At 46.0% G+C, this 24945-nt stretch overlaps 1 protein-coding gene across 3 annotated transcripts in view; it reads right to left on the reverse strand.

Moving 5' to 3' along the window:
- Positions 1-5835: 5835 nt before the first annotated feature.
- LOC135916535 (dihydropyrimidinase-related protein 2-like) overlaps positions 5836-24945 on the reverse strand; it is an 82770-nt gene continuing 63660 nt past the window's right edge. For all 3 annotated transcript variants that reach the window (XM_065449951.2, XM_065449953.2, XM_065449952.2), the window contains 10 exons: positions 23086-23225; positions 22560-22628; positions 21772-21892; positions 19612-19768; positions 16365-16506; positions 14226-14309; positions 12701-12880; positions 10722-10808; positions 9704-9914; positions 5836-7371 (listed from right to left, as the gene is read on the reverse strand). In XM_065449951.2, coding sequence (XP_065306023.1) covers positions 7286-7371; positions 9704-9914; positions 10722-10808; positions 12701-12880; positions 14226-14309; positions 16365-16506; positions 19612-19768; positions 21772-21892; positions 22560-22628; positions 23086-23225 — 1277 coding nt within the window. In that variant the 3' untranslated portion in view covers positions 5836-7285. The remainder of the gene's footprint in view (positions 7372-9703; positions 9915-10721; positions 10809-12700; positions 12881-14225; positions 14310-16364; positions 16507-19611; positions 19769-21771; positions 21893-22559; positions 22629-23085; positions 23226-24945) is intronic.

A 24945-nucleotide genomic window follows, 5' to 3' on the forward strand; every position in this document is an offset into this window, starting at 1 on the left:
TAGTTTACGAAACGTTAGGATGGCAAAAAACATCTTTGTGCATGGATTAAAGAGCACAGGATATGACTCTCTGTATTATTATTATTATTAGTTTCCAGAGCTGATGTTGATGAACAGGCGAATTTCTTTACGAAAATATTTAACATGGCATATGCATATTCGTACCTACAAAAATGCTCAAACTGTCAGTGTTCCCTCATTGGTTTTTCCAAAGAACTAATGACGACCGTAAATCTGACAGACAGTGCACACAAAAAGCTGGCCAAACAGGCTTACATAAGTGGAAAGGAGCATAGGTGATGTCGTTGTCTTTGCGAATTTTATTACAACATGATCACTGTGACCATATTGAACAAGCTGAAGTGTTTGAATATATTGCTTTTTCTGCATTCTGTTGAACCCGGCAGATCCATATTTTCTCGATATTTTTTCACCGAAACACTCGCACATAAGCAGCGCGCTGTGATGGTTTGCCACTCGCTTCTTTTTTTTTTTTTTTCGTCAGTTGCGCAGTGCACCTTCCAAAATTAGTCGACTTCGCTGCTTGAAGATTTTTAATTGAATACCCTTTACGGATATGGGTCGGCGATTCGAAAGCACTTTATTAGATAACAAATTGCGTCAGACCTGGTTTCTTCAAATCCAGTCGTAACTGTAGTCTAAGAAAGCGAAGCCGGACTAGTTGATGTCAAAGTCAGTCTCGCAAGTGATGGAGGGCAGTGAATATTCAAACTGTTAGCCAATTGAGTGCCCGCTTAGGCAAAACCAACTCATTGCGACCATCGTCGGGATCGTCGTATTCAACAGCTTTGTCGGCGTTTCTGATTTCTTATTCTCGCTTTCCAACATTGGCTCGTTTCCACGAATGGCAAAAAAAAAGGGGGGCACTTTTAATGACTTCAACGCTCTGCATTCCAGTTCCCTCGTCGGATAATGTATAGCGTGTCGAGTACTCGAAGATCTCTAAAACAGCGTGCGAAATGTTTCGTTACTCGATTCGTCGTACATGCGTAGCCTGGAATCCTTGGAGAATAAATGTGAAAGCGAGCCAGCGTTGTCATACTGGTGAAGTTTTCACCTACAATGCCGACGCTGTTACAAAATTTGCACACTGCGTATTCGACTTCTGCTGACGATTCGATTCTCTTCCGACATGTTGCCGTCTCCATTCGATTCGTAATCGATTTAGTATCATCATCATTATTGTGACAGGAAATATATGAACCCTCCAGGTCAATTTCTCTCGTCGTCGTCGTCGCAGCCGGCGTTGCAGTGATGTTCCGTATAAAGTCCCGAGTGTAATAAGACCATGGGCGCGGGCTGTGTGTCCTGTGGTTGCAATGGAAAACGTGCGATTCTGAGCCGAGAAGAATGGTGGCTCGATCTCGCGCGCGCCAGAAAGGAAAGCAGGACGTGACTGCGTTAACATGCTGTGGCCACAGTTCATTCGAGGCCATCACCAGAGATAGAAATTCAGCTATAAGAAATGGCCTATAGTCATGCAAACGAAAGGCAAAATACCGGTCGAGGTGTGGAGAAAAAAAAATCCGGATGCACCCATCTCAGGATGAATGCCGAGGTTATTGCCATTATCGTTAACGCGACATAGACACACACGGTACTGGATGACTACCGCACGCACACGAAATGGCTATCCCGCTGCCAACCACAATGTCAAATGAGACCATGACACAGTATGCAACAACTGTGTCAACAACTGTGCAACAGTGAAGTGGAAAGTTGGACTAGTTGGTGAGTGATCGTCATACCTTGCTGGTGGAGCAGCGCACTGACACGGGCACAGTGTGTGTCCAACACGGACAGCAGCGAGTGTCGTCTTTTCCTGTTGTCTTCACTGTGTCCGTGTCGGTGCGCTGCTCCACCAGCAAGGTATGATGAACTGTGCAACAACTGTGTGTGACTTCCAACAACAACAGTGTTGTTGGCAGTCAGCACTCGTCCTGTGTCGTCCATTGTCCGTGTTTTTTGGCGCTGTTTTAAGTATGAATGTTCCGCACCAATTAAGTAGCTCGCGCCCAAACCCTTCACAGTATGCATGTTGTAATCACTTCAGCCCAGTTGAAACACCGGAGTGGTCCGATTATTCTGCCTGCAACTTGATTGAAATGTCTATCTATCAAGCTGGCCGCTCTCGACGCGTAATTGTCTAGCGAGTGGGGCGGTGTCGCCTCAAGATATTTATTTAAAGCTACATATCCCTTGTGTCACATTGGCACATCGATTGCGGAGGTTTCGTCAAGAATGCGCAAATACCAACATCAAAATATAGTGTCACATACTGGGAGGCCTATCACACCACGGACTATACGTAACCCAGCGAGCCACGTTGGCAGCAAACCTGTCGTAGACATCTATAGAAAGTTCATGCATCATACCAAGAGTGCCATTAACACTATTATCGTTAATCTGAAGCGTTGGGCATAAAAAGAAACGCTCGGTATATTAGTGCCTCGGCACCCACACCATTCACCATTCTCGTGGAGGAACATATATAGTATGTGTCCCCTGCGATCGTGGGAGGCGGTGGGCGTCTGCTTCATAAACCAGCTCACTGCCGATGGGCATTAGTGGCCCGAGTTGGCTCAGCTGTGACGACACACTGGCCAATCAGGGCACGCGTTTCGTTTTCAGTCGGACAGGAGGGGGCACATCAGCCTCGATAGCGGTTGCTGGAGCCGATAACCCGACCTAGACACCTGTTGACTTAGATCTATGTATAGTAACCCTTTACCGGTGTAGTTGAAGCGGACCATACTGTAGTGGTCACCCCCGGGGCCAGTATGGGCCACTGAATTTCAGGCCAGCTCTCGGTACCATAGCGCCAACAAACAGCTGCGGTAGACGAAAGTCTGAAAATGTGGCCTAGCGCTGCGTATATTATCACGCGCAATATCTCCAATACTGGTCATCGAGCACCCACAACGCTGCCCATTCTTGCAGTACACATTACAATCTCGACTCTGCGTTTCCAGCGAGACGTGGAAGAGCCGCCGCTTAACTTTTACCGCTACTGACCTGCAATGTTCTATTCAAATTTAATGGGCCCGTCCAGCCTTTGTAGATGATTGGCGAGGCTAATGCAATAAGCAATTTTTTTTATAATTGGTGATGATATCACTTATATGTAATGAGGATTACTATGGCGATAATTGTATCCCCATGGCCATCCGTGAATCACAGCACATCGGCAGAGACATTAAGTGGCAATCTGGTTGCCATCCAGAGGGTGGCGGGAGACGACACGCGTTCTTCCCGGCTTTCCTTCGCCAGCGCTCCACCACAGTATTCATAACCGCAGCATGTAAACCTTCAGATGCCTGAAGGCTGTGTCCCGACAGCCCGCAGGCAGGCCTGGCTATTTTCACGTACGCATAACTCTGTTATGCCTAAAGGGCGATGTTGCTGAGGGATGTCTTCAGTGGAACCGAGGTCTTTCTGCGCATTGTCGGTATCTTCAATTTTCTGAAATGTAATTTCTGGAGAGCACCCCATAAGGTAAAGGAAACCCTTTATTTACCAAACGTTCGTCCATTTTTGTGCAGGCACACTTTTCGCGTCACAGGGGTGGCGAGCTCGTCAAAGAAAGCTTAATTACGTATTAATAGCCACGTCCCTACTTGTCCCATGCCTCTACGCCATGCTAGAATCGTCAAAATTACATTAAATCCTGTAGGGTTCGGGGCTCGTGGCCTCGGAGCCTGGCGTCACACAGGGAGTCGCTCTCTCAGCCTCCGCCGCCGGTGCTTCTCGTAACGGGTACACTGTAAAATAATTTACACCCTAAAAAGTGAAAAATGGTGTAAATGTGTCTATAACTCACACTCTTAGGGTGTCCGTTATATAGATAGCACCCTAAGGGTGTGAGTTATAGACACATTTACACCCTTTTTCACTTTTTAGGGTGTAAATAATTTGCAGTGTAGCTGGCCTATACGCTACCAGGGAGTCACACGCGCGCGAAGCGGGCCCACCTCGTCGTCCGAGTTTCCTTGACGAGGCTTGCTTCTTTCGCGGAGAGTAGAAGATCGATAGGTTGGAGAAAGGGAACAGGGGGAGTTTATTTACACAGGAGCGGCAAACGTATTTACGAAACAAGGGGTACTCGTACTGGCCGAAGCACGCAGCGCAGTACAACGTTCACGTAGCACGAGCTACAGGTCAGGACAGACTACACCTTTCTGGGAGAGCACGTCGGGAGACGTCAGCAGACCAGAGCACGTTATAAAAAAGTGCGCTTAAATTATTTTGGTCTCCCGTGATCCCAAGGCCAGGGACACCCGCGGTCACACCATCCTCCAATAGGAGCGTTCGTAGTTGCCGAAGGCTCCGTGACCAGTGTTGTGCGATTACCTCACCCCATACGAGGCGACGACACGGCAACCTATGAACCTGACGTTGACGCCGCTCCCACGGGACTGCGAACTTCACCACGGTGAAACGATTCGTCTCGGGAAAGCAGGAGAGGTTTGGAGGTCGCTGACACCGCTGGCCGATCGTGCTTTTGAGCTGTCTCCCGACCCCCTCCACCTCTTAGCCCCATCAAGGACACAATAAAGTTTTATCTCTCTCTCTCTCTCTCTGAGCTCTTGTAGGCTGAATTTCTTCCTGGAAACGATCCTAATTGCAGTTAAGAATACTTGTATTCGAGGTGAGAGCATACGAAGTTATTCTGGCACCTTTTGCTACCTCGGATGAGGTTTGCAGACTCGTTTAAAGAAAAATGACTCCAGTATCTAGCACGACACAGCGCCTTTATGTTCGCCCTTTTTCGTGTTGAACAAACGCGGGCTTTGTAGGTGAACCGTGTCCCATCTTATGGCAGATTGCGACTTTCAGTTTATCCACCTGAAGGCATGCAAACATAAGAGTTTCTCGGGAAGGTTCACCCTTGTTCTGGGCACTATGCGCAAAGCGTTGCTTGCCGAGTCGGAGATAAAGACGCGCGCAGACTCGCTTTTGCTGGACGACTACACATGACGTCAAAATCAGGATTTATGTCACTTAAGCTACCCGTTTGGGTTTGTGCTCTCAGATTCAGTATGTCGCGAAATCGCGAGAAGAGACTATAGATGACGCTAAAGCCATTTTCATTGTGTTGCTGGTTCGCCCGATGCATTTCAGTGATCCTCAAAGCTGCACGAGTAATTTAGAAAGATTTGAAAAGTTGATCGCTTAATTAGATAATCAGCATCGATAGTTTCTGCATACCTTTGGTTCTTGGTTTCTAAGCCAAGTTTTTTTTACAGACCGCGAAGACAGACATGTGACATGTTCACTCGGCGTTCGCTGTACAGTCTAGGAACCCAGTTCGGACTCTCGTTTGATCGATGCCTGTCGGTAGGGATGTCTCACGTTGTTCCGATATGCATTCAGTAGGGCGAGATCGAAGCGTTTGTGGCTGGCATTGTCGAATCCAATTCACTTCATCAAGAAAATGTTTCTCACATTCGACTCAATGACGAGGGACAGTCTGAACTTTGCACAGCTGGCTTACGTTTAAAAATTGCTTTGATTAGAAAATTACATTAGAATTCTGACATGGCACTACAAAACTGCTGCCGCAAACCGTTGTGGTATATTTTATGCTCTGTTGCTGCGTTGAAGCTGTTGTGTCTACAAATCGCCTATTTTTAATCAGTTTAAAAGCTGCCTCAATTACACCATACAAAGCCTTCACGCAAACGATGCAAGCTCGCATGTGCGGTAAAATTCGACGCAATAGCGTCGCAGTATCGCGGATTCTCACAACGTGAATTGTTAGACCGCCGTGTCTGTGACAACGTGCAAGTCTGAATAAGCGAACCAACGTCTGGGTACAGTCTGAATTCCTTTAATTGCAGACGTACTCGTGGAAACACACAGGTACACACATCACTCACACATTTCGGCTATAGCTACACTTGCAATGTGTCTGCCGGACCACTGATTTTCTGAATATGAACACTCAGTTTACGTTTCAGAGCAACGCGATTACAAAACGCTAGGCGTTGCATCTAGCATGCAAGCCTCAGTTGGAAATGACCGAATAGATGACCGGCATTACAATACTTTAATTTCCCGCTGGAATTTGCCAGTTTGTTAGGGTTGCAAATAGTTCTTACAGTTTATGAATGCGAGGATGCCAAGTGTTGCCACTCGACTTCTTTTAAGGATCTTCCCCTGGCGGTGCAATAACGCAATAGAACAGTGGGCGTCATTGTTAGTATAAGATCGTCACCCGCACACGATCATGTGTGCTTAGAACATAGGCTCTGTTTTTGCTGTGTTGTGCACTTTTACCGGCGCCTTTGTTTCTGAAGTATGAAATGCTATTTACTGCTACACTTAAGTTACATGGCGAACGCTGTCTTAAAATGCAAAAAAAAAAAGTTCTATCGGCCACTGCCATCATATCTAGTGGACAACCTAATGGAACGCAGCTGTGTTAACTGACAATGTTTAGCGACTTAAAATGCACATATATTTCTTTTAAAGGACACACAAAATATTAATAAAAACTCAGGTACTTTACTACTGTCTAACTACAATGCAAATCCTACCGGAGGCGGATTACTTGTGACCAGCCTATCTACGACTCGCTTCTGTTCATCATTCAAGGCCATTAAGAGCACAACCTTTAGGAGGTTAAAAAAGCACAACTTTTGCTGCTGCTGTGGGAAGCAGTTGTTCGTTTACTGTCTGACACACATTTGGCACCAAACGCTTCCTTCTGCTGCGAAAAAAAAAAATGTAGGATGGCTATGGAGGCTGGATATGAAGGTATTTCATTTCATCTGCTTCATAATGGCTACCGTTCGAGAGACTTGTCTCTCCTTATGGATAATGTGTGGGAGAAAAGGAAGCTGTTTCGGATGGCCGTTTAACATGTTTCTAAGTGGCTCCTCTCCTCTCGATGTCATTTTCCTTAACGAGCCGTAGCTGCTCCGTAGTTACTCCGTTATAGCCGTCATGCTCTGATCGCTTACACTAGCGCACTTGAAGCAAGTCTTCATGAGCAGCATCGGAATACCACCACTGCACGTTGCTGAGACAAGGCAGAGGACGCTTACAGAGCTTCGGCGAACAGGGCATGTGCTTTGCTGTTATTGTAGGCAATGAGGTTTATGGAGGCAGTAGCTAGTTTCTCAATGCGCACAACAGTTTGGAGGGAGTTAGAAAAAAAAAACGAGGGGGGGGGGGGTGAGGGAGAGACCGTATAGCAGGGCCGGGACCACGAGAATAATTCGACAGTAAAGAGGGCGGCGCTGGTCGTTCCATCCGGGCTCTACCAGATCCCGCTGGACCGGCCACCCGGTGGGTTGTGGACGCGGATGCCGCTCCTGGTGCCTTGGCTGTCGTCGATCTGTGCTCCTGCAAAGACAACGAGATGAAATGTCTTTCTGCAAATTTATGAACCTCTCTCTCTGTGTGTGTGTGTGTGCGTGTGTGTGTGCGTGTGTGTGTGTGTGTGTGTGTGTGTGTGTGTGTGTGTGTGTGTGTGTGTGTGTGTGTGTGTGAGAGAGAGAGAGAGAGAGAGAGAGAGAGAGAGAGAATTTCGTATAGCTATCTGCTTCTCCCAGCCGTTTATTGTCTACGGTGAAATGACAACACCCATGAATGAATAAAAAAATAACTGAGACTGCTGCGGCCTCAATGACCTGAGAAATGTTTTCGTGGACCTTGGAGTGCCTGGCGATTTGTGTTTGAGAAATACTAGGCGTGGTGGCTTCGTAGCTATGGCGTTGCGTTGTTGAGCACGAGGACACGGGTTCGATCACCACCTGCTGCGGCCGCATTCATATGGAGGCGGAATGCAAGAATGCTCGTGTTCCGTGCCTTTTGTGCATGTTAAACAGAAAACCAAGGTTGTCAAAATTAAATCGAAGTCGTCCACTTAGCCATCCTTCATAACCCACTGTGGTGTTTCGAAATGTTAAACCCAACACTTCCTTTTTTTAATTCAAGAACTACTGCTAAATGCACTCTCGTTTAAATTCATTTGCACTACTTTCAAATTTACGCCGATAACTTGCCATCTTGCCAAAAATTTCGAACATCTGGCAGCTGATCTGAAAACCGACTTCAAGCTGCTGCGAATTGAAATGCCCTTTCTTTAGTTCGTTGCGAAAAACGCATGACGCTCTTGAACAACGCAGTCTAGCAATAATGGTATGTTGTCATTTTTTTTTTTTGCATCCTGTTATGGAACACTGCGCTGTAACCTAGGACCACGCACAAACATATTTCTCGCAGCTCTTGGGAAACAGCCACATGCTTCGCGAATGTTTATATGCTGAAAGTTGGCACGTTTCAGCCTTGTTTACGGATTTGCACATATCGAGGTTGCTGAGGGTCGTTGTGATAATACGCATCCGGTAATAGTCATCATCAAGACCGCATGTCAGAGATATGCCGTCTTCAGTGACAGCCATACAAAGCCCGCAGCAACGCCGAGGAAATCATAGGGGAATCACGATGTAGTAGCGGAGGCTGTGTATTCGGCTCCGTTGTCTTCCACTTTCATCTCATTACTTCATTAAGAACATGAAGCTTATCGAAAATATAACCCTGTTTTGATTATGGGAGGTATTCGGCGTCTTTAGCACGACACATTCCATAGAAATAGCGCAGATACAGCGCGGTCTGAGGACATCTTTTTTCTATAATTCTATATTTAATTTTCTTTTTTTAATGGTTTCCCTATACTTGGCTGCACTGTCCCTCGGCTTCGGACGTGCAAGCCACCGAGAGTCCTATTTTTTTTATTACCGGCTTGGCAAAAGAAAATACAATGTGAATATTACATGACCATAAAAAACAACCAGTCAATGCCGGATCAGTGTGGTGTGGTAAGAACGATGTAGGCTTGCTGCAGTCCTGCAAGAGCGCTCCTGCCACGTGCTGACTCGTGCACAGCTTGAAAGTGCAACTTCCTTGTTGACACCGTTTAGCACACCTCGAGATAGATGGCATTTCAGCAAACTGAAATTTGAACACCGAGGTAGACTGGAACGCCGAGGCATTTCTCCGCGAAGTTCGGGAATTTATATATCGAAACTGGTGTCATATTAAAAATTCGTTCCAAGTGGATCCGCAGCTATTTTTTTTTGTAAATTGCAATATGGGCCATAATGTAAGTAGTAACTTAATTAGTGAATTTTTATTAATTATTCGATTTTGCATTTCGATAGTTTGTGCAAGTAGTGTCCGCCGCTTCCAGTGGACTGGCGCATAAACTAGAATTGAGCTATCTGCCACAGGCAACCATTAAAAAAATTTTGAAAGTGTTCGCTGAAACACCCTGTATATGGTCGTCGCTGCTCCGCGTTTTCTTGCTGGGCCGATCCCGAGACCGTTGGAACGTGGTGTTCTCCTACGAACTTCTTCGACACCACCCTGGATGGCTACGTTATGTCGCGGTTGGTATACGCGGACTTCATGGCGGCGCCGCCAGATGGCACAGCATGTCCAGGTGGAAGTTCGAAGAGAGGAGCTCGGCTGCAGTGCAGACGCCTCACACATGGTGCGTTTCGGCTATTCCCATACTACTACCATACCATGCTACTACACCATACTACCAAACCATGACTGCTATACTTGGTAGTCACCGTAGATCATTTCTGCCCGAATGATGGTATCGCTTTCTTTTCAAGGATAGCGGTGAGCTGCAGGTCGCGAAACACAGGGAGCGCCTTATTCTCACCTGACAGGCTGAAGCTGGAGTCCTGGAGGTTGCGACCTCCGCTGCGAGTGGGTCCGCGGGTGTGGAACTCCGACGGGCTGAAGGGACTCTCCTGTCCCCTCGGAGGTGTCATCTGATTCTTCAGCGGTGTAGCACCGTCGCCTCCGTTCATCATCTGGTCCCCCACGGGTCCGTCGTAGCCGTCACGGTTCACCTTGAGGTGCTGGCTGGCCTGCGTGCCGCCGTCACCGCGCAACATTAGTCGGTTCCACAGCCCTGCGTCGCGCTTAGGGTTCACTACCTCTCACTAGGAGAAACTCGGGTGCTGCGATCGTTCAGCAACTGTGAGAATGATGACTAGTAACATAGCTGAGTATGGATAGCTGGGCTAGTTGGTTATGATTAGCATTATGAAACATCGTTCCAGCGCACAATTGAACACGGACGAACACGATCTATTCTCGTCCATGTTCAATTGTGCGCTGGAACGATGTTTCATAATGCTAGTAACATAGGTTTGCCTAATCTTCGCGCTGGTGGCTTCACACGTTCTTGTGGCTTTGTTTATCGCGTTTTATCTGCCTTTACCGGCCTAAATTTCGAAGCAAACCTGTTTTTTCTAACCGCAGGAGACGATAAGACTCTCCGCACATGTATTGTCGACGCGAATTGTTCCATTTATAACGCATATGTTGTTCAAGATGATCAGTCTGGAAAGCCGCGCAGAGCCGTTTGAGGCGTGAAGGACGAAGTAAACGAAAAAAATGTCTACAACCAAGTCTCTCTTGCCACGAAAGACCTCGGGACCTATTATCGAAAGCTGTTGACAGCGTTCTGGCATTTGAACTATTCGAGCAAACATTTGAGCTTGTTATAAGCAAACCGCTTATGCAATCTACTGTCCAGCGACAGGATATCGCCATTTTGATTAGTGTATTCAGAAATGACGTAGTGCTTTAGAGTCTGGTTGCCGCAGATGCGTTCTGACACCAAACGCGCGGGGTCGCGAAGAAAAGTTGGTTAAATTGCGTTTACTTACCCGCTCCCTCTCGAAGAGACTGCTGAAGGTATGTGGTGAGAATGGTGGCAGGCCGATGAAGCGCCCGGACCCCTGGCTCACTTTGAGCTGCGCAGAAATGGTGCGTTGTTTCACGTGATAACATCCGTGCAATATTCACATTATTGGCAAATTCAAGAAGAAGACGAAAATGCGATCGGGAACTGCAGAGGCCACGAAATATTTTCGTCTCGGCATTACACTCTTGGTTTCTTGCGGAACAACCCGTGCTAAAGCATGAACATCGTTCAGAGAAGCACATTCGTACAGACTGACGAATAACAATACTGTAGAACAGGCCAACCGTGTGTCTTCCGTATACCAGGACCGTTTCTTCAAGATATCTGTCGAAACGCTTTTGTGAAGAGACAATCAGTTGGGAGTCCATCGAACTAACCAATCCTCACCGTGTGTCATTTTAGCTAAGAAACGCTGACCTAGTTTACAAGAATGGTGACCACTCAAACTTATGAAAAATATAGTTTAAAAAGAGGGAGGCGAAGAAGCTGACATGGTATTATGCGTATGCAGTCTAGCCATACGCACTCTAGCCGACCGTGAGTCACGTCTGGGGTCACCCGCTAGGTTCCAGCATATTACTTTCTGAGGAAGTCACTGTGTACCATTATCCTAATGAAGTAAGCAACCATCAACGCCGTTTCTGCCCAGCAGATTGTGTAGGCCGTCCGACATTAACGTTCGAAAAAATATAAAGGTAACTGCTGCAGTTGCATAACTGCATTCTCGATGTTCCTGCTGTCTTCTCGGCGGTTAATGGACGTTTTTACATATCTTAATGCTCGTACATAGCCCACGAAACGTTCACCTCTAGCCTTGTCTGCGGTGTGGCACGCAGTTTCGTGACCAGAGTGTTGAGATTATGTCCGTACACTGCACGTAAAAATACACGGTGTGTCTGCAAAGCTGATCCTGTCGGGCCAAGCAAAAGCAACTAGGATAAGGGGGGGGGGGGGGGGGGGGGGCGAGCGAGGCGGTTCAAGTGTCACGAGCCGACAGTTTCTAAGAGGCGTTAAGTTAAACTAAACGCCCAACACACTTTCACTTTTCTTTGAGACTGCGAATTGCGGGTCCATTCAAATGCTCTCTCTGCATAGCACTACGGGATAAAACGTAGTGCAGTATTGATTAGCGGTACGTAATGTAGTCTCTGGTGAATAAAGGAACCGTGGTAACGACTCCCTCCCCCACCACCCCCGCTTTCTTTTTTCTGGCCCCGATCATTCTCTTTCTTCTGTTTTCCCAGCTTTATTTAAATTTGAAAGGACATAATTTTGTTGGCTATTGAAAACATGCAGGCTGCCATAACGTGGGTTCTGAAAGAGGCCCCAGCTTCGAGGCTAGCTACGATGCGTGGCACAGTCACTGGCAGTAATGTAGGTGCTACAGGATGCCATTTCGAAGAATATTTTGGGTATCTAAGCATGTCTGCAGTTGAACAAACTATCCGGAATCAGCCTTGTCCCTTTGGACACACAACTTTTCACTGCGATAACAAGACGTGATCTCGTGAACAATGTGCTGAGCTTTGGCCCTTGCACACGAAGACCAAATGCAACGAAATTTGGGGCTGCGAAAGTCTATAGTTTGAGATAGTGTACGTATGTAGAAGGGCCACCGTGCAAAATTTGACGTTCGAAATACCGAGTGGATGCGTCGCATAAGGCTCGCAAAAAAAGAAAAACGTCTTAGACATTAAAAAAAAGAAACAAACCGTTACCTCACGCCGGAAATGACGCATACTGACAATACGCAGCTGCTCGACTTCCCTCCGTGATCAGGCACCGCCGGTGTTGAGCTGAAATCTCTGAGACCACGTGTTGGCTCTTACGTAATATTGGACATAGCTAACGCTAGTCAAGGTGCCCTTTAAAGGTACGAACAAGCGCTTGTCTGCTCGAATTGACTCGACAGCTGCGATAGCTTGGGGAATCGGTGCTTACTTGGCCGTCGTCCATGACCACGTGTCCTCCAGAGATGACGTACTGCGGTCCGCCACGGACTTGCATTCCTTCGAAGATGTTAAAGTCGGCCGCGGAATTGTGGGACTTCTTCGATATCAGCGTCAACTTCTTGGGATCCCAAATGACGATGTCGGCATCTGATCCCGCTTGTATGCGTCCCTGGAGAACATCGAAAAATAAAATTAAGCGATCGCCCCATGGGAATACGCCAAATGACCACAATCCTTCATGGTGAACTTGTTTTTATCGCTCGCAGACATATAGACAAGAAGGAGCGCAAGACTGTAATTGTAACATTTCCGGAAGTTTTGAATGGCCTGAAACGGAAAAACATTTTCGTTTGTTTCTTCTTCAGAAAAGAATGGTGATAAAATAGGTGTCACACTGTCCACTACAAACATTTGTAGCAAGACCATTCTGTACTCTATACTGGTAAAAAAATATGAACAGACTGTCAATACATTTTATTCGTTTTACTAAAACTACAAGATTAGCGGATCTGCTGCAGTCTACGTGACACCAAAACGAATTTTCTACAAGCACAGTGTAGATAATTAGGACACGTAAAAGAAAAAGGTAGCGCACTACCTATTCTGTGTCTGTATATCGCTGCTTTCGCTTAGGAACTCCTTCGTCGCTTTTGGTTCCGCATCATCGGTAAAAAAGAGAGGCTTCGGCAATTTCGCGTTCCGTTTTGTAACTTACCTTCCTTTAAAAACTGCATGTTCTGGAAAACACTGTAAAATAATTTACACTCTTCAAAGCGAATAAAGGTTTAAATCGGTTTATAACTCACACCCTTACACCCAAAAAAAGGTGGAAGGGTGTCAGTTGTAGACCCATTTACACTTTTGTTCACTTTCAAGGGTGTAACTTTTAGACCAGGCACACACCAGCATCGTTTACAGTACTCTGGTAAAGAGCCTCCTGCCTTTTTTGTTGTTGGTTGCGCACACTCAAACTGTACTTTTAAGCCGGCCGTGTTTAGGTGCATCGAAAGCGGCCCGCGGATTTTGTTTTGCCCACTTGTTGCACTGGGCACTTTGGAGCACGCTTTGTCCATTGGATACGAAACTTATTACCACGCCGATACTGCTGACAAACTGTGACGTTACGTGTTATTCACTGCGATGAACTTGCACCGCCTATAGGAAGCATAATGAGCCCGATGACTTGCGAGGCGAGGCCTGGCGCAATCGTCAAAATGTGGCGTCACTCATAGACCCCTGTGACATCATGCGCAGCGCAGAGCACGGGTTTGTTAAAAAATGAATCAAACGTTTACGTTATTTCCTTGTGAAACAATATTCGGAACTGTTTTCGTCGGGTTTTTTACACGTGCCACGTTAAAGCTTTCATGACAACTTGCCTGATAGTTCTGTTTTGGGATTACATCACCAAAATAAAGACCTCCTAATGCTTGCTTATTTACTTTTTCTACGTGATAGCCCGTTCAAAGCCCTTGCAAAAATAAACAGAAACGCACTAGAAATAATTTGTTTACCTTTTTAGGATAAATGTTGAACAGCTTGGCAGCATTCGTGCTGGTGACAGCAACGAAACGGCAGGCGTCCATCTTGCCAGTCATCTAAAAAAGAATGAGGACATCGATGTGATTGGAAAACGAGTGATTAGATTCTTCTGGGCGTACGCGGCAGTCGGGTTTTGCATCCTTCGAGCGACATTGCTTAGCCACTGCACGCGAGAACAACATTTCTGTCACCATACGACATGCGCATCACCACAGATGCCGTATCTGTCGTAAAACCCTAACTTCATGGACATTATTACACGCCTTTCATGTCTAACAGGATGTGCATTTAGAAAATGTCATAACGATATCATTATGTAAAGGCACTTTTTTCGCACCAGAAACCATCTCCAGTGTTTGGATCCAACAAAATTTCACCAGGAGTAGCGAAACATTAAAAAGGGAAGCGCTTCGTCGTGAACCTCGCCAGGTTTCGTGATCGCGGGTGCTGTGGCCTGACAGTTCCCTTGCCGAATAGGCCAACCAATCACAGGGGAGCACGCGCGCTGCGCGCTCCACTCGGATTATTGCAGCACCACCAGATGGCACTTGCCTCGGCGCATCCGCGGCTGCATGGTACACTCTTAAAACGGTTGCACCCTTTGGGGTGTATATTTGTCCCACAACAATAATCGTCATCTGTCTTGCCCGCGTTTCCTTTCCTGAAAACTCGGCCCTCGCTACTTTCCTGTCGAGAATGATGCGTCACGCTGATAACGCGCATGCCGTTCGTGACTGCGAAGTACCGGGCTCGCAGCGTTAAAGGGAGGAAACGCGGGCAAGACAGATGACGATTATTGTTGTGGGACAAGATAAACCCCAAAGGGTGTAAATTTTTCTAAGAGTGTAATGAGGAAGCAAATGCTCCTTGCGGATAGAAGGGTTCGAATCGCGCTCCGTACGTATGAGCTTGCTGTCTCTGAAATCATGATGGGTTCAAGGCGTCCGTCCTACTCAACAGCAGTCAGCAGTTACACTTAACTAAAGCTCGGTATAATTTGTGTGCGCCCGCGTTTGTGCTTGCGTGTGCGTGTGCATGCGTGCATGCGTGTGTGTTTGTATAGTCTTGTTGCGACTTATTATACACTTATGCAAAGCTTCACTGCTTCGGGTCGACTGCCAAGCTGCTGGCGGAGAGGTTGAAGAAGCTTCGCGCGCTTGCTCCCAGAGAACCGGAAGTAGATGACACGACGTGCCATCATGACGCAGAGCCAGCGAAGGCGGAGCTTAGCCCAGATCACTCGGCGAACGTGTTGAAGAGAAAATGCATGGCTGTGGAGGAGGGTAACTTGCGAATGATTAACTGTATCTGTGCCTTAGGTGTCTACGAAATTTGTCCGAACCGTTTCAGGGGCCCTATAAATAAAAATTTTCCCCTGTGATGACGATGATGCAAGTGATGCAAAACTGATTCTGAATGTTCCAACATCTTGTTGTTGCTTCAGTATACAAGCATTTGTGAGTTATATTTAGGTGATTTTCTACGGATGAAAAAAAAAAGTCAGGTAACATATTTTTAATATATTGAGCATTTTATCATGCACTCTACTTTCTGGCTTGCGAAATATCTTGAAGGGATGCTGCAGGACCGAACAACATCTTAGTAATGGCTCACAAAGTATTGATAAAAATTCTGTATTCACATTAATTTAGCGGGAGAGGTTGGATCGTTACGAGGGAAATAAACACCAAGCACTCACTTTCCCAATTTCGCGCGAGAGGAGGACGGTCTCAGGACAAGTGTTCGATTACAACTGTGGACAGTCACAACTCAGTTTTGAATGAGCAAGCTGTCCCGTCCCTGTAGCTGTCAATTTTGTGCTTTTCCCCACCCTATAAATAGGTGCAAAGCCTTCCAACAACGCACATTTCTTAAATATCGCCTGTTTTGGTACAGATTAATTCTCGCTCGAGACTTGTTGGGTTGACCGTGTTATTTTTACAATGGAAGGTAGCCTTTCTCTCTTAGCTTAGTACTTATGATACGCGCGTGCCTCATAAGCAAGCTTAGTAGGCGCGCCTCATAATTAGATTGTAGTTTCAGCGCATGAAACGCCAGAATATAATTTTTAAGCATTTGACTGTGGAGCCGAGTATCAGGCAAGTGCTTACCACTCCTTTCTCCCAGACAACCAGCATCCTTTCTTCCACGCCGTTGACTCCGTGCGGGATCTTGGTGAAGTCATTGGCTCCGACAGCTCTCTGTGCAGTTGTGTAGGTGCAGTGCTGGGAACCGGTGACGTGGAGGTCTCCGCTGGAAAGAAATGTGGTCCCTTTCGGGCTCAAAATTTGCATCGTTTCATTCGCACGGCAAAGTATGAGTTTGCGCTTAAAGCCCCTTAAACTTCGTAAAGTAGCGACACTCTCCTCCTCCGCCTTCACTCCTCGTTTTTCCTCTCTTTCACGCTCCCTCCTCGACCGTGGCGCCGCCTACACTGCTCGAGCGTAGCAACGGTGCCGGCATGCGCTCCTCGCCACTCCGTAGACGCTTCTCGAGCAAAAATGGCGCTGATGCACGGCGCGAGCGCCCAAGTGATGCTATTAGGCCAATAGCGACGCGGCGTCAGCCTAGGCCAGAGCGCGCGAGGAGGACTAAATTAAATTGCTGCGTGCATGGTGATAACACCTGCGAATTTTATGCGAAGCATATTACGAGAGCTCAACCCAGCTCCTCAGGCGCGGCGGTGTCGCCTTCAATACCACGTGACACCGTGACGTCACGACGGAGGAGAAACGGGGCTCCAACTCGCGCCGTCGCTCGCGGCGTCGCAGCGGTATATAAGCAGCTGCGCTTGCCTCTGCTTGACGCTCAGGAGGTGAGATGCCTCCTGGAGACAGAGCTGCTCGTTGGAATGAGAAGCGAAGGTTGCGGCGTGCTACAGAGACTGATTTTCTAGGTGGCTTTGGCTCAACTCTTGCAAGATGGGCTGGGTGGGAATCGAACCAGGGTCTCCGGAGTGTGAGACGGAGACGCTACCACTGAGCCACGAGTACGATGCTTCAAAGCGGTACAAAAGTGCCTCTAGTGAATGTGGTGTTGCCTTAGAAACGAGCTGTTTCTAAGGCTCAGGAGTGCGTCGCTTGCTCAGGCGCACATTTCGTTGCCGCGCCGAACGCTGCGTTGCTCGACGCTCACCGCGTCCAATGCGGCGCGCGTAGTCGCTGCGCCGTAGCCCATTGTCTTCCACCCCTTGGCGGGTCGACGGGAACGCTGTCGCGTTACACTCTTGAAGGAGAAGCAGAGTAACGCATGAGTTGTTTCTTCGTCTAGCCGAACCAAATATAACCAAGCAACAGCAGTTCACCAGGCTAAACAGTGGTTCAACAACTAAAATAAAGGCTAGTATGCTTCGCATCCTGGGCTTAACCTTAGCTAAGCCACAGCCATTTTTTTTATTCAACTGTCGGTCCTTATTTATGTGAGTAATGTGACTAACTTGTCTTTAAACAAAATGCGACAGTTCCTTATTTCAATCGGCCTTGTGTTTTCGTGTAGCCTAACTACGAAAAAAAAAAAGCACTGCATATAGAACAACACCGGCACACCAGAACATTGCAACGTAAAAAATTGCCAAACGGACAAAGAAATATGAGCGCTCCTGTTTCCGCTGCCCGGCGCTAAAATTTTTCAGAGGAAGATCTGCACATGATTGGTAAAGATAGCTTATTTATTCGATCGTGTACATATCTGTAATTCCTTTTCTACACTTGCTCATTTCGGTGCTGTCTAGATTTCTGCCGAATCATTCATTAACGTTCTTTCCTTGCGTTTTGCTGTCAGACAGATTGACTAGGTATGAGGTGGTCAGGACTCTTCGCACTACCTCAATCGGTCGGTTCTATCTCTCCGGAACTTTGTTGCAAATAAAAGTTTATATCAGTGTTTCTTTTTTAAATATTTATTGTCTTGCCTTTTCACTCACAGAGCATCCGGTAACTGGGGCCGTATAACGTAAAACTATTCCAATATGTTTTTATACCAATCTCTTGACGTCAGATGTGCGTAACCGCCGACGCAAGCATCCGGCGGTCACCCGCAAGGTTGTCTGAACAAACCAATCAAATGCTCCCCTCGTTCATAGGAGGTCCCTTTTGTGTGCTTCAAAAACGAATAACATTGCCTGCACTGAGCGGCTTGTCTTATCTAATTGGCTCACAAGAGGCGAAGAGCACGCTCAAGAGCAGTTCGAGTAGTGTTCGATGGGGCCGAGCCACTTCATTGAATATCGATAACCGGATGAAGAGGGTGGTGCCGGCGTCTTCGATTAGTTCACTTTCTCTTACTTAGCTTGCGATGGCTCGTCCACAATAGCGGCAGCACGCAACGGAAGCTTAAGAATGACGCTAAAACCGATCCTCAGCAAAGATGAGGTTGCAGAACGAGGTCGTAAACGTGCCGAAAGTTCTCGAAAACGCTACACGGCCATTCAAAAGGAATTATTACACGCAAATAAACCCATGCTCTTCGGCAGGGGTGAGTAGCCAGTGCCAGAGCGATTGGCGGCAGTCATATTTTATTCCTTTCGGAACGGGGCAGCCTGCGGCTATTCAGAAAAATATTCAGTTTTGTTCGGCGTATTAATGCATCTTTTACGCGTACGCGTCACTTTGACGCGGTAAGTTTTTGCGGTTTTGTGACGTTGCGTGAGAGGCAGGTGAAGTGGGTGCAGCCCGAAAACTTTTGACCAATAGGCGAGGGCTAATGGCAAAAAGGCGTCGAATCAGAAATAACTATTTCTGTTTTGTTCGGTCAAATTATGCGTAATCAGCGTATACACGTCATATCAGATGGGGAGCTATCGCGGTTTTCGTGACGTCGCGTGACCGACAGGTGAAGTGGGGGTGCTCCAAAAAAGTTTTTGACCAATCGCGGTAGGCTGATTGCAGAATTGGAATAGAAAAGTTTGGAATAGTATTACGTTGTAGCGTCCCTGCTTTCTATATAGTGGATTCTTAAATTACATTCTAACAATCGCCTATAACAAGCGCTCTTTCAAAGCCGCGCAGTCAACCAGGGTGCGAAATGCAACTCAATATAATACAATATAATACTCAATTCAGAATATGGGTACGATGTAATGCTCTACAATCGCCGGCCGTAAATGTCAGCCTTTGCCACGATAAGTGTCTTTTTAATTTTATTTTTTATTTTTCACAATGAATTTGGCCGTAACAAAGAGCTACCATTCCTTAAAGATCATAGTGTGTGATTCGTCTACATGGCATCGTCACCACCGCGTGAAGGTAAGAAATCCTAATACATCATCTCAAGACACCGACACAGTTTCAGCCGTGTTGTGTTTGTTGCTTCGCCCGTAAGAGCCGCGGTTATGAGAAAAGCGTCACGAGTTTCACTTACCAACCGAGTAAGTCCATGAGACGGCTAGGCGTGGAAGGGTCCGGGTTCAGCGGCGGTGAGGTCACGTGACTCGCTGCATGGCTCCAGCACTTGTTGAAGTAGTGGCTCCCATCGGTGCCCAGGCTGGCCGTTGTGGGCTGGCCGAACACTACGCAACCTGGAGAAAAAAAACAAAGTGGTCTTGGGACGCAATGTAGTGAAGGCCGATGTTAATGCAAACGCCGAGGATCTAGATTCAAAGAACTTGGGCGCACAAGAATTACTATATATGACTCCCTTCAGGTCTAATGCACATTAACTATCAGCACTTCTAGGGGCGCTGATAGTTTTATAGCATATACCAAATCTCTCTCTCTCTCGCTCTCATATATGTAGAGAGCGAGAGAGAGAGAGAGAGAGAGAGATCTGGTATACGCTACAAGTGGTGGTTCGGTGTCTGCTTTGTCCTCACTGCCCCTAGAGGCACTGATAGTGCATATATATATATATATATATATATATATATATATATATATATAAACGAGAAGAAAGGGGGTTAACCGAGGGACTCGATAATTATTAGTCATATAATGAGAAGCCAACAAACACTGACACCAAGTACAACATAGGGGAAATTTCCCCTATGTTGTACTTGGTGTCAGTGTTTGTTGGCTTCTCATTATATATATATATATATATATATATAAACATCCGAATCGCATACAAAGTTTGAATATTGGTCAATGGAAGTAATCAAATTTTACGCGCACGAGAACGAATAGCAAAAAAAAAGGATTTGTACATTTAACGCAACCTAAAAGTGACTGTGCAGTAACATAATGACCCGCTTTCAGCTTCCTTAAGAGAGAACTACTTCAAAATGCGTCTTTTTCACTGAAGTCGCAGTTCTCATATAAATAATAGTATAGTAAAATATATCTAGAGGAAGTGTAGGCATCCATCTGTTCATCCTAAGCATCGTCCTCCCGGGTAGCGCCCACTTTTTTTGCGCTTGCATTTGTAGCTTTGTGAAAACATGAACGTGCGTTCGCTAGCTGGTTCGATCTCAATGTAGGTCTGTTGTGCTAATTCTCCGCGTCGCTAATAAAAATGCACCAATCGTTCGGACAGAGTGATCTGTGCCACTGATCTCGTCGTAGCGGTAATATTGAATATTGGGATCTCATGGCATCCTCGACCAGCTGTTCCAAAGCACTGCAAAGATGGCGTAACTCAACGGTAAAGCTTTATTTCGCAGTTAACTCGACTCTGCAGCGATATTCTGACTTCAATTTCGCTAATGAAATTCGATTCTCCTTGCAATAATTCTTATGTCTTGTGTTAAGGCAACAACTTCTGTTGGCTAGTGGTCTTATATCCGTTCCCAAATTGCGGATATCTTTTAGTAAGCTTCGCCGCAATATAAACGTGCATTGCGGTGAGACTATTTGGCAAGCGAAATTAAACATAATACCCGTGAACAAATGCCTTAGGCGACCACATGAGATTATAAAAAAAAAAAAGAAGGAAGCAGCGCAGGATTTCCGGGTTATCCAAAGGGCAGCGGGGGTAACAAAAGCTGGAACCAAGGCGGTTCTTGGGCTGGGGCCTCCCAGGCCGGAGCATACGAATTTGGGGGTTCGCATACGAGCTCGGTACGAAGTGGCACTGTGAAGCCCCCAACCCGGAGATCAGTCCAGTTTCAAAGTTTTGCGTGCTCGTTGTCCTATATGGTTTCCTGGATGCGCCGCCAATGTGTACCAAGTAATTACACGCTGTTTACGCTTAGTACTTGCGCATGTTCACACGTCCGATCACTGCTGCAGGTTGTGCGTGTTTTACTGCATTCCAGTGCTGTACGGCTGGAAAACCATTATGGAACAAATTTACGACTACCCGGGGACGAATGGTAGTCAAAGTCACTGTGGCGATGCGTGGTGGCGAAGTGAGCAAAGTGAATTCGAATGTCCGGGCTTCCACTGTGTATTGGTATAAGCGTACGAATACATTAGCATAAACTACTTATCTGATGAGGCAAACAAGCCCACCGCCGATTTTGTTGAAATGAAGCGCGTGTCAACCATGGCAAACGTGTAACCATTGCCCCCCCCCCCCCTCATGTTTTATATTTAGCGTTTTTACTGCTCCTAACTGGTGCAATATGTGCCAAGTTCAACTCACCGTCGTTGCGTTTCTGTACAATCATTTCGGCCGCAGACTTGCTCATCACGGGCGATATAAGCAGCGGCGTTGCCACCTGATTGGCCATGACGATTGCTCGAAGGGTAGCCTCTGCTTCCACCTAGTTTGAAAAGATCATTGCAAGAGAGAGAGAGAAAAAAATAAACACGAGCTCATTCTATGCGCACCGTCCATTCTGCATTGAAACAGATAGTGTCCAAGCTCAATAAGAAATTTATTTTTTTGTTCGAACTCCTCGGTCCTGCTACGCTCATTCTTTTCTTTTTCTCTTTCTTTCTTTCTTTCTTTCCTTCCTTCCTTCCTTCCTTCTTTCTTTCTTTCTTTCTTTCTTTCTTTCTTTCTTTCTTTCTTTCTTTCTTTCTTTCTTCTCCTTTCCTTTTTCATTTCTATTCCTGGGGCACATAGTTCACTTAGGATAAAATGATCAGCAATATCCCGCAAAAGAAAGGTGCATATTCGGAACAGTAATGGTGAGACAAAGCTTTACGCTCAAAAGCACTGTTGAGCTGAAACCATTTATACAACACAAGAAGTAGGCATTTTTCAAGTGCAAAGCACGAGTAACGTTGCTCCAAATAGAAACTGCTGAGCGCGCGCTTTCATCATTGTGCTCCCGAGAACGCGTCCGCGGCCCACAAAACACACGCATTACGAAAACTCCCTGTTACGAAAACTCCCTGTTGATTCCATTCGGAACATTCTTGAGGCTATTAATGGCCAGTGGAGAAAGAGACAGCGGATGCACAGTTTTCGGTGCAGTGACTCACCTCCTCGGGTTGGCTATAGACTACACCTTCAGGTCCCGTTATTCCGAGGCCAAGAATCCTTTTCTGGTTCTGCGGGCACGGGCAAGAAGAAATATATTAAGTTCCATATTAGTGTTTGCAATGAGTGTTATCACAGCTGGGTTTTGCTTCAGTAGGAGCGATTCCAGAATAAAGAGTGCGTTCGAACAGTGATTTTGCATTTCGCAAAGTTAAAATGAGATTGTCAGAAGTGATGTGTAATGTTTGCTGTACTGCTTCTTTATCGTGTGTACTACGAAAACGTGTGCAGCTTTCATTTTGACAGAAGTACGTAGTTGCCAGCGTATAGTGCTATATTATGCCTATTTTCACATGCACGTCTAAATGCTGACGGTTGATATCGTGCGTGATGTGAATATTGTCACAAGATCAAACCCTTTATCTTGACAGAAGCACATAAACAGTAATATATGGCAATAATGTGCATTGCTTTGGTGTGCGTGGCTAGCGATACTCGTGCTCAGTGTTATGATGATGTGGCTCTCACCTCTGTAATGATGCCACCGTGCTCAGCATGGACTGTAGTCAAAGCCCCCAAATGCTTAGAAACTTCAAGCAGGTGCATAAGCTGAAGATCGCTCAGCATCAGAGACTCCATGCTGAGGTAAGCTCGGAAGGCGTTGACACCTGTTCGTGTGAAAAATTCGAAACTATAATTATCATATGCATAGTCCACAGCGTGTTTGTGTTAAACGCGACCTGATTATGTGCACCATCGATGCTCTAGTAGTTGAGTATTTGCATACCATGACAGCCCAGTTTTTCTTCTTTTCTTTCGCTGTGCAAGCGTCGTGAATATCGCTGCATAGAATAAACGCAATAAGCTGCATAAAATGCGGTGTGTGTGCCTTCACCCATGGGGGGTCGTCGAAATGTAACATTGCCAAGTAGATAAACCTCAAGTGCAACTACCATAGCCACCGTGTTCCACGCATTTTTGCTCGTTTCAACAGCTAATTAGGTTTCGCGGTGATCGGCTAACTAATAATCAAGCACTACATATATTATAAGGATTTAAAGCTCAGTATGTGGCCTAACAAAAAAAAAACCTAGGCAGTGTATTTCTTCAAATTCATTTGTGGCTAAATATTTCACTTCAGCACAGTGAAACTGGAAAATGTAAAGTGAATTTGAAAATATGCACGTTAAAAAAGATATCCTGGCCAACTGGCAAGTTTTTCAACATATACAAGGTTACGCTGTCTTGATGCGAAACTAGAGCGACTGGAAAGGCCACACGCAATAGTAAACTGAAGTGTAAAATAAATGCAAGAATAAGTAAGTAAGAAATGTAAGAATAAGTAATTGCTGGGTTAGTTGATCGGGACTTGGTTATGGTGTATAGAAGAAAAAGAAAAAAAAAACGAAACGATGTGATGAATCGGTGGGACAGAAAAGAACTCTCTTTCCTGTCTTGTAAATCAATTTACATACTTAAAAACAAATGAGGGCGTAAATCGTTCTAGAACACAAACCCTTACACGCTTTTTGGGTGTACGGTTGTGAGTTATAGGTCGATTTAGACTCTCGTTCACTTTTAACGATTCAAAGTATTTCACAGTGCAAAGCGCAGTCGCGCCAGACGTCCTTTAGATCAAAGTCGCGGGATCGTATCCCGGCCACGGCGGCCGCATTTCGATGGGGGCGAAATGCGAAAACACCCGTGTACTTAGATTTAGGTGCACGTTAAAGAACCCCAGGTGGTACAAATTTCCGGAGTCCCCCACTACGGCGTTCCTCATAATCAGAAAGTGATTTTGGCACGTAAAACCCCATATTTTTTTTTAGATCAAACCAAGCACGGGCTTCAAGTGAAGGCGCATTTCTGAATAAGGGGGTTAATATCGTTTCGTCTTTTACATCGTGAACCAAGCAACGTGCAAACTGCCTTGTGAAAGATCTGCATATTACTCTCACGAAAGGTATCTAGATTTAGAGAAAATTTTGAAAAACGGTTGCGATTCGCATCGCACCTGCACTCTGAACCCTTGCGATTCTTGGAACTCATTCCAAGTGCCGTGCAAGTTTACGGGCTACAATTCGTAAATGGCATATGTACGGTAAAGTAATGAGTAAAGAAGTCAATTCGTGATTTTAAAATTTTTTTTTTTCGAATATGCATTTCAATTTCTTGTGCGAGTAATGTCCGCCGCTGCGATTAATACAACTCAAGCGCTATATAATTATATGCTATATGAGGGAGGCAATTTCTAAAAGTTGTGTAGGCTGTAAAAATAAAGAAACAACCCGTATATTCCAACAAGTGTGTTGGGTACGCTTTTTTTTTAACAGCGAAGTCGTCAGCTTCTAGTTCTTCGTGGCGTGCTCACCTAAAAGATGGCCGCGG

The sequence above is a fragment of the Dermacentor albipictus genome, chromosome 9 (assembly GCF_038994185.2).
Source record: "Dermacentor albipictus isolate Rhodes 1998 colony chromosome 9, USDA_Dalb.pri_finalv2, whole genome shotgun sequence".
Lineage (NCBI taxonomy): Eukaryota > Metazoa > Arthropoda > Arachnida > Ixodida > Ixodidae > Dermacentor > Dermacentor albipictus.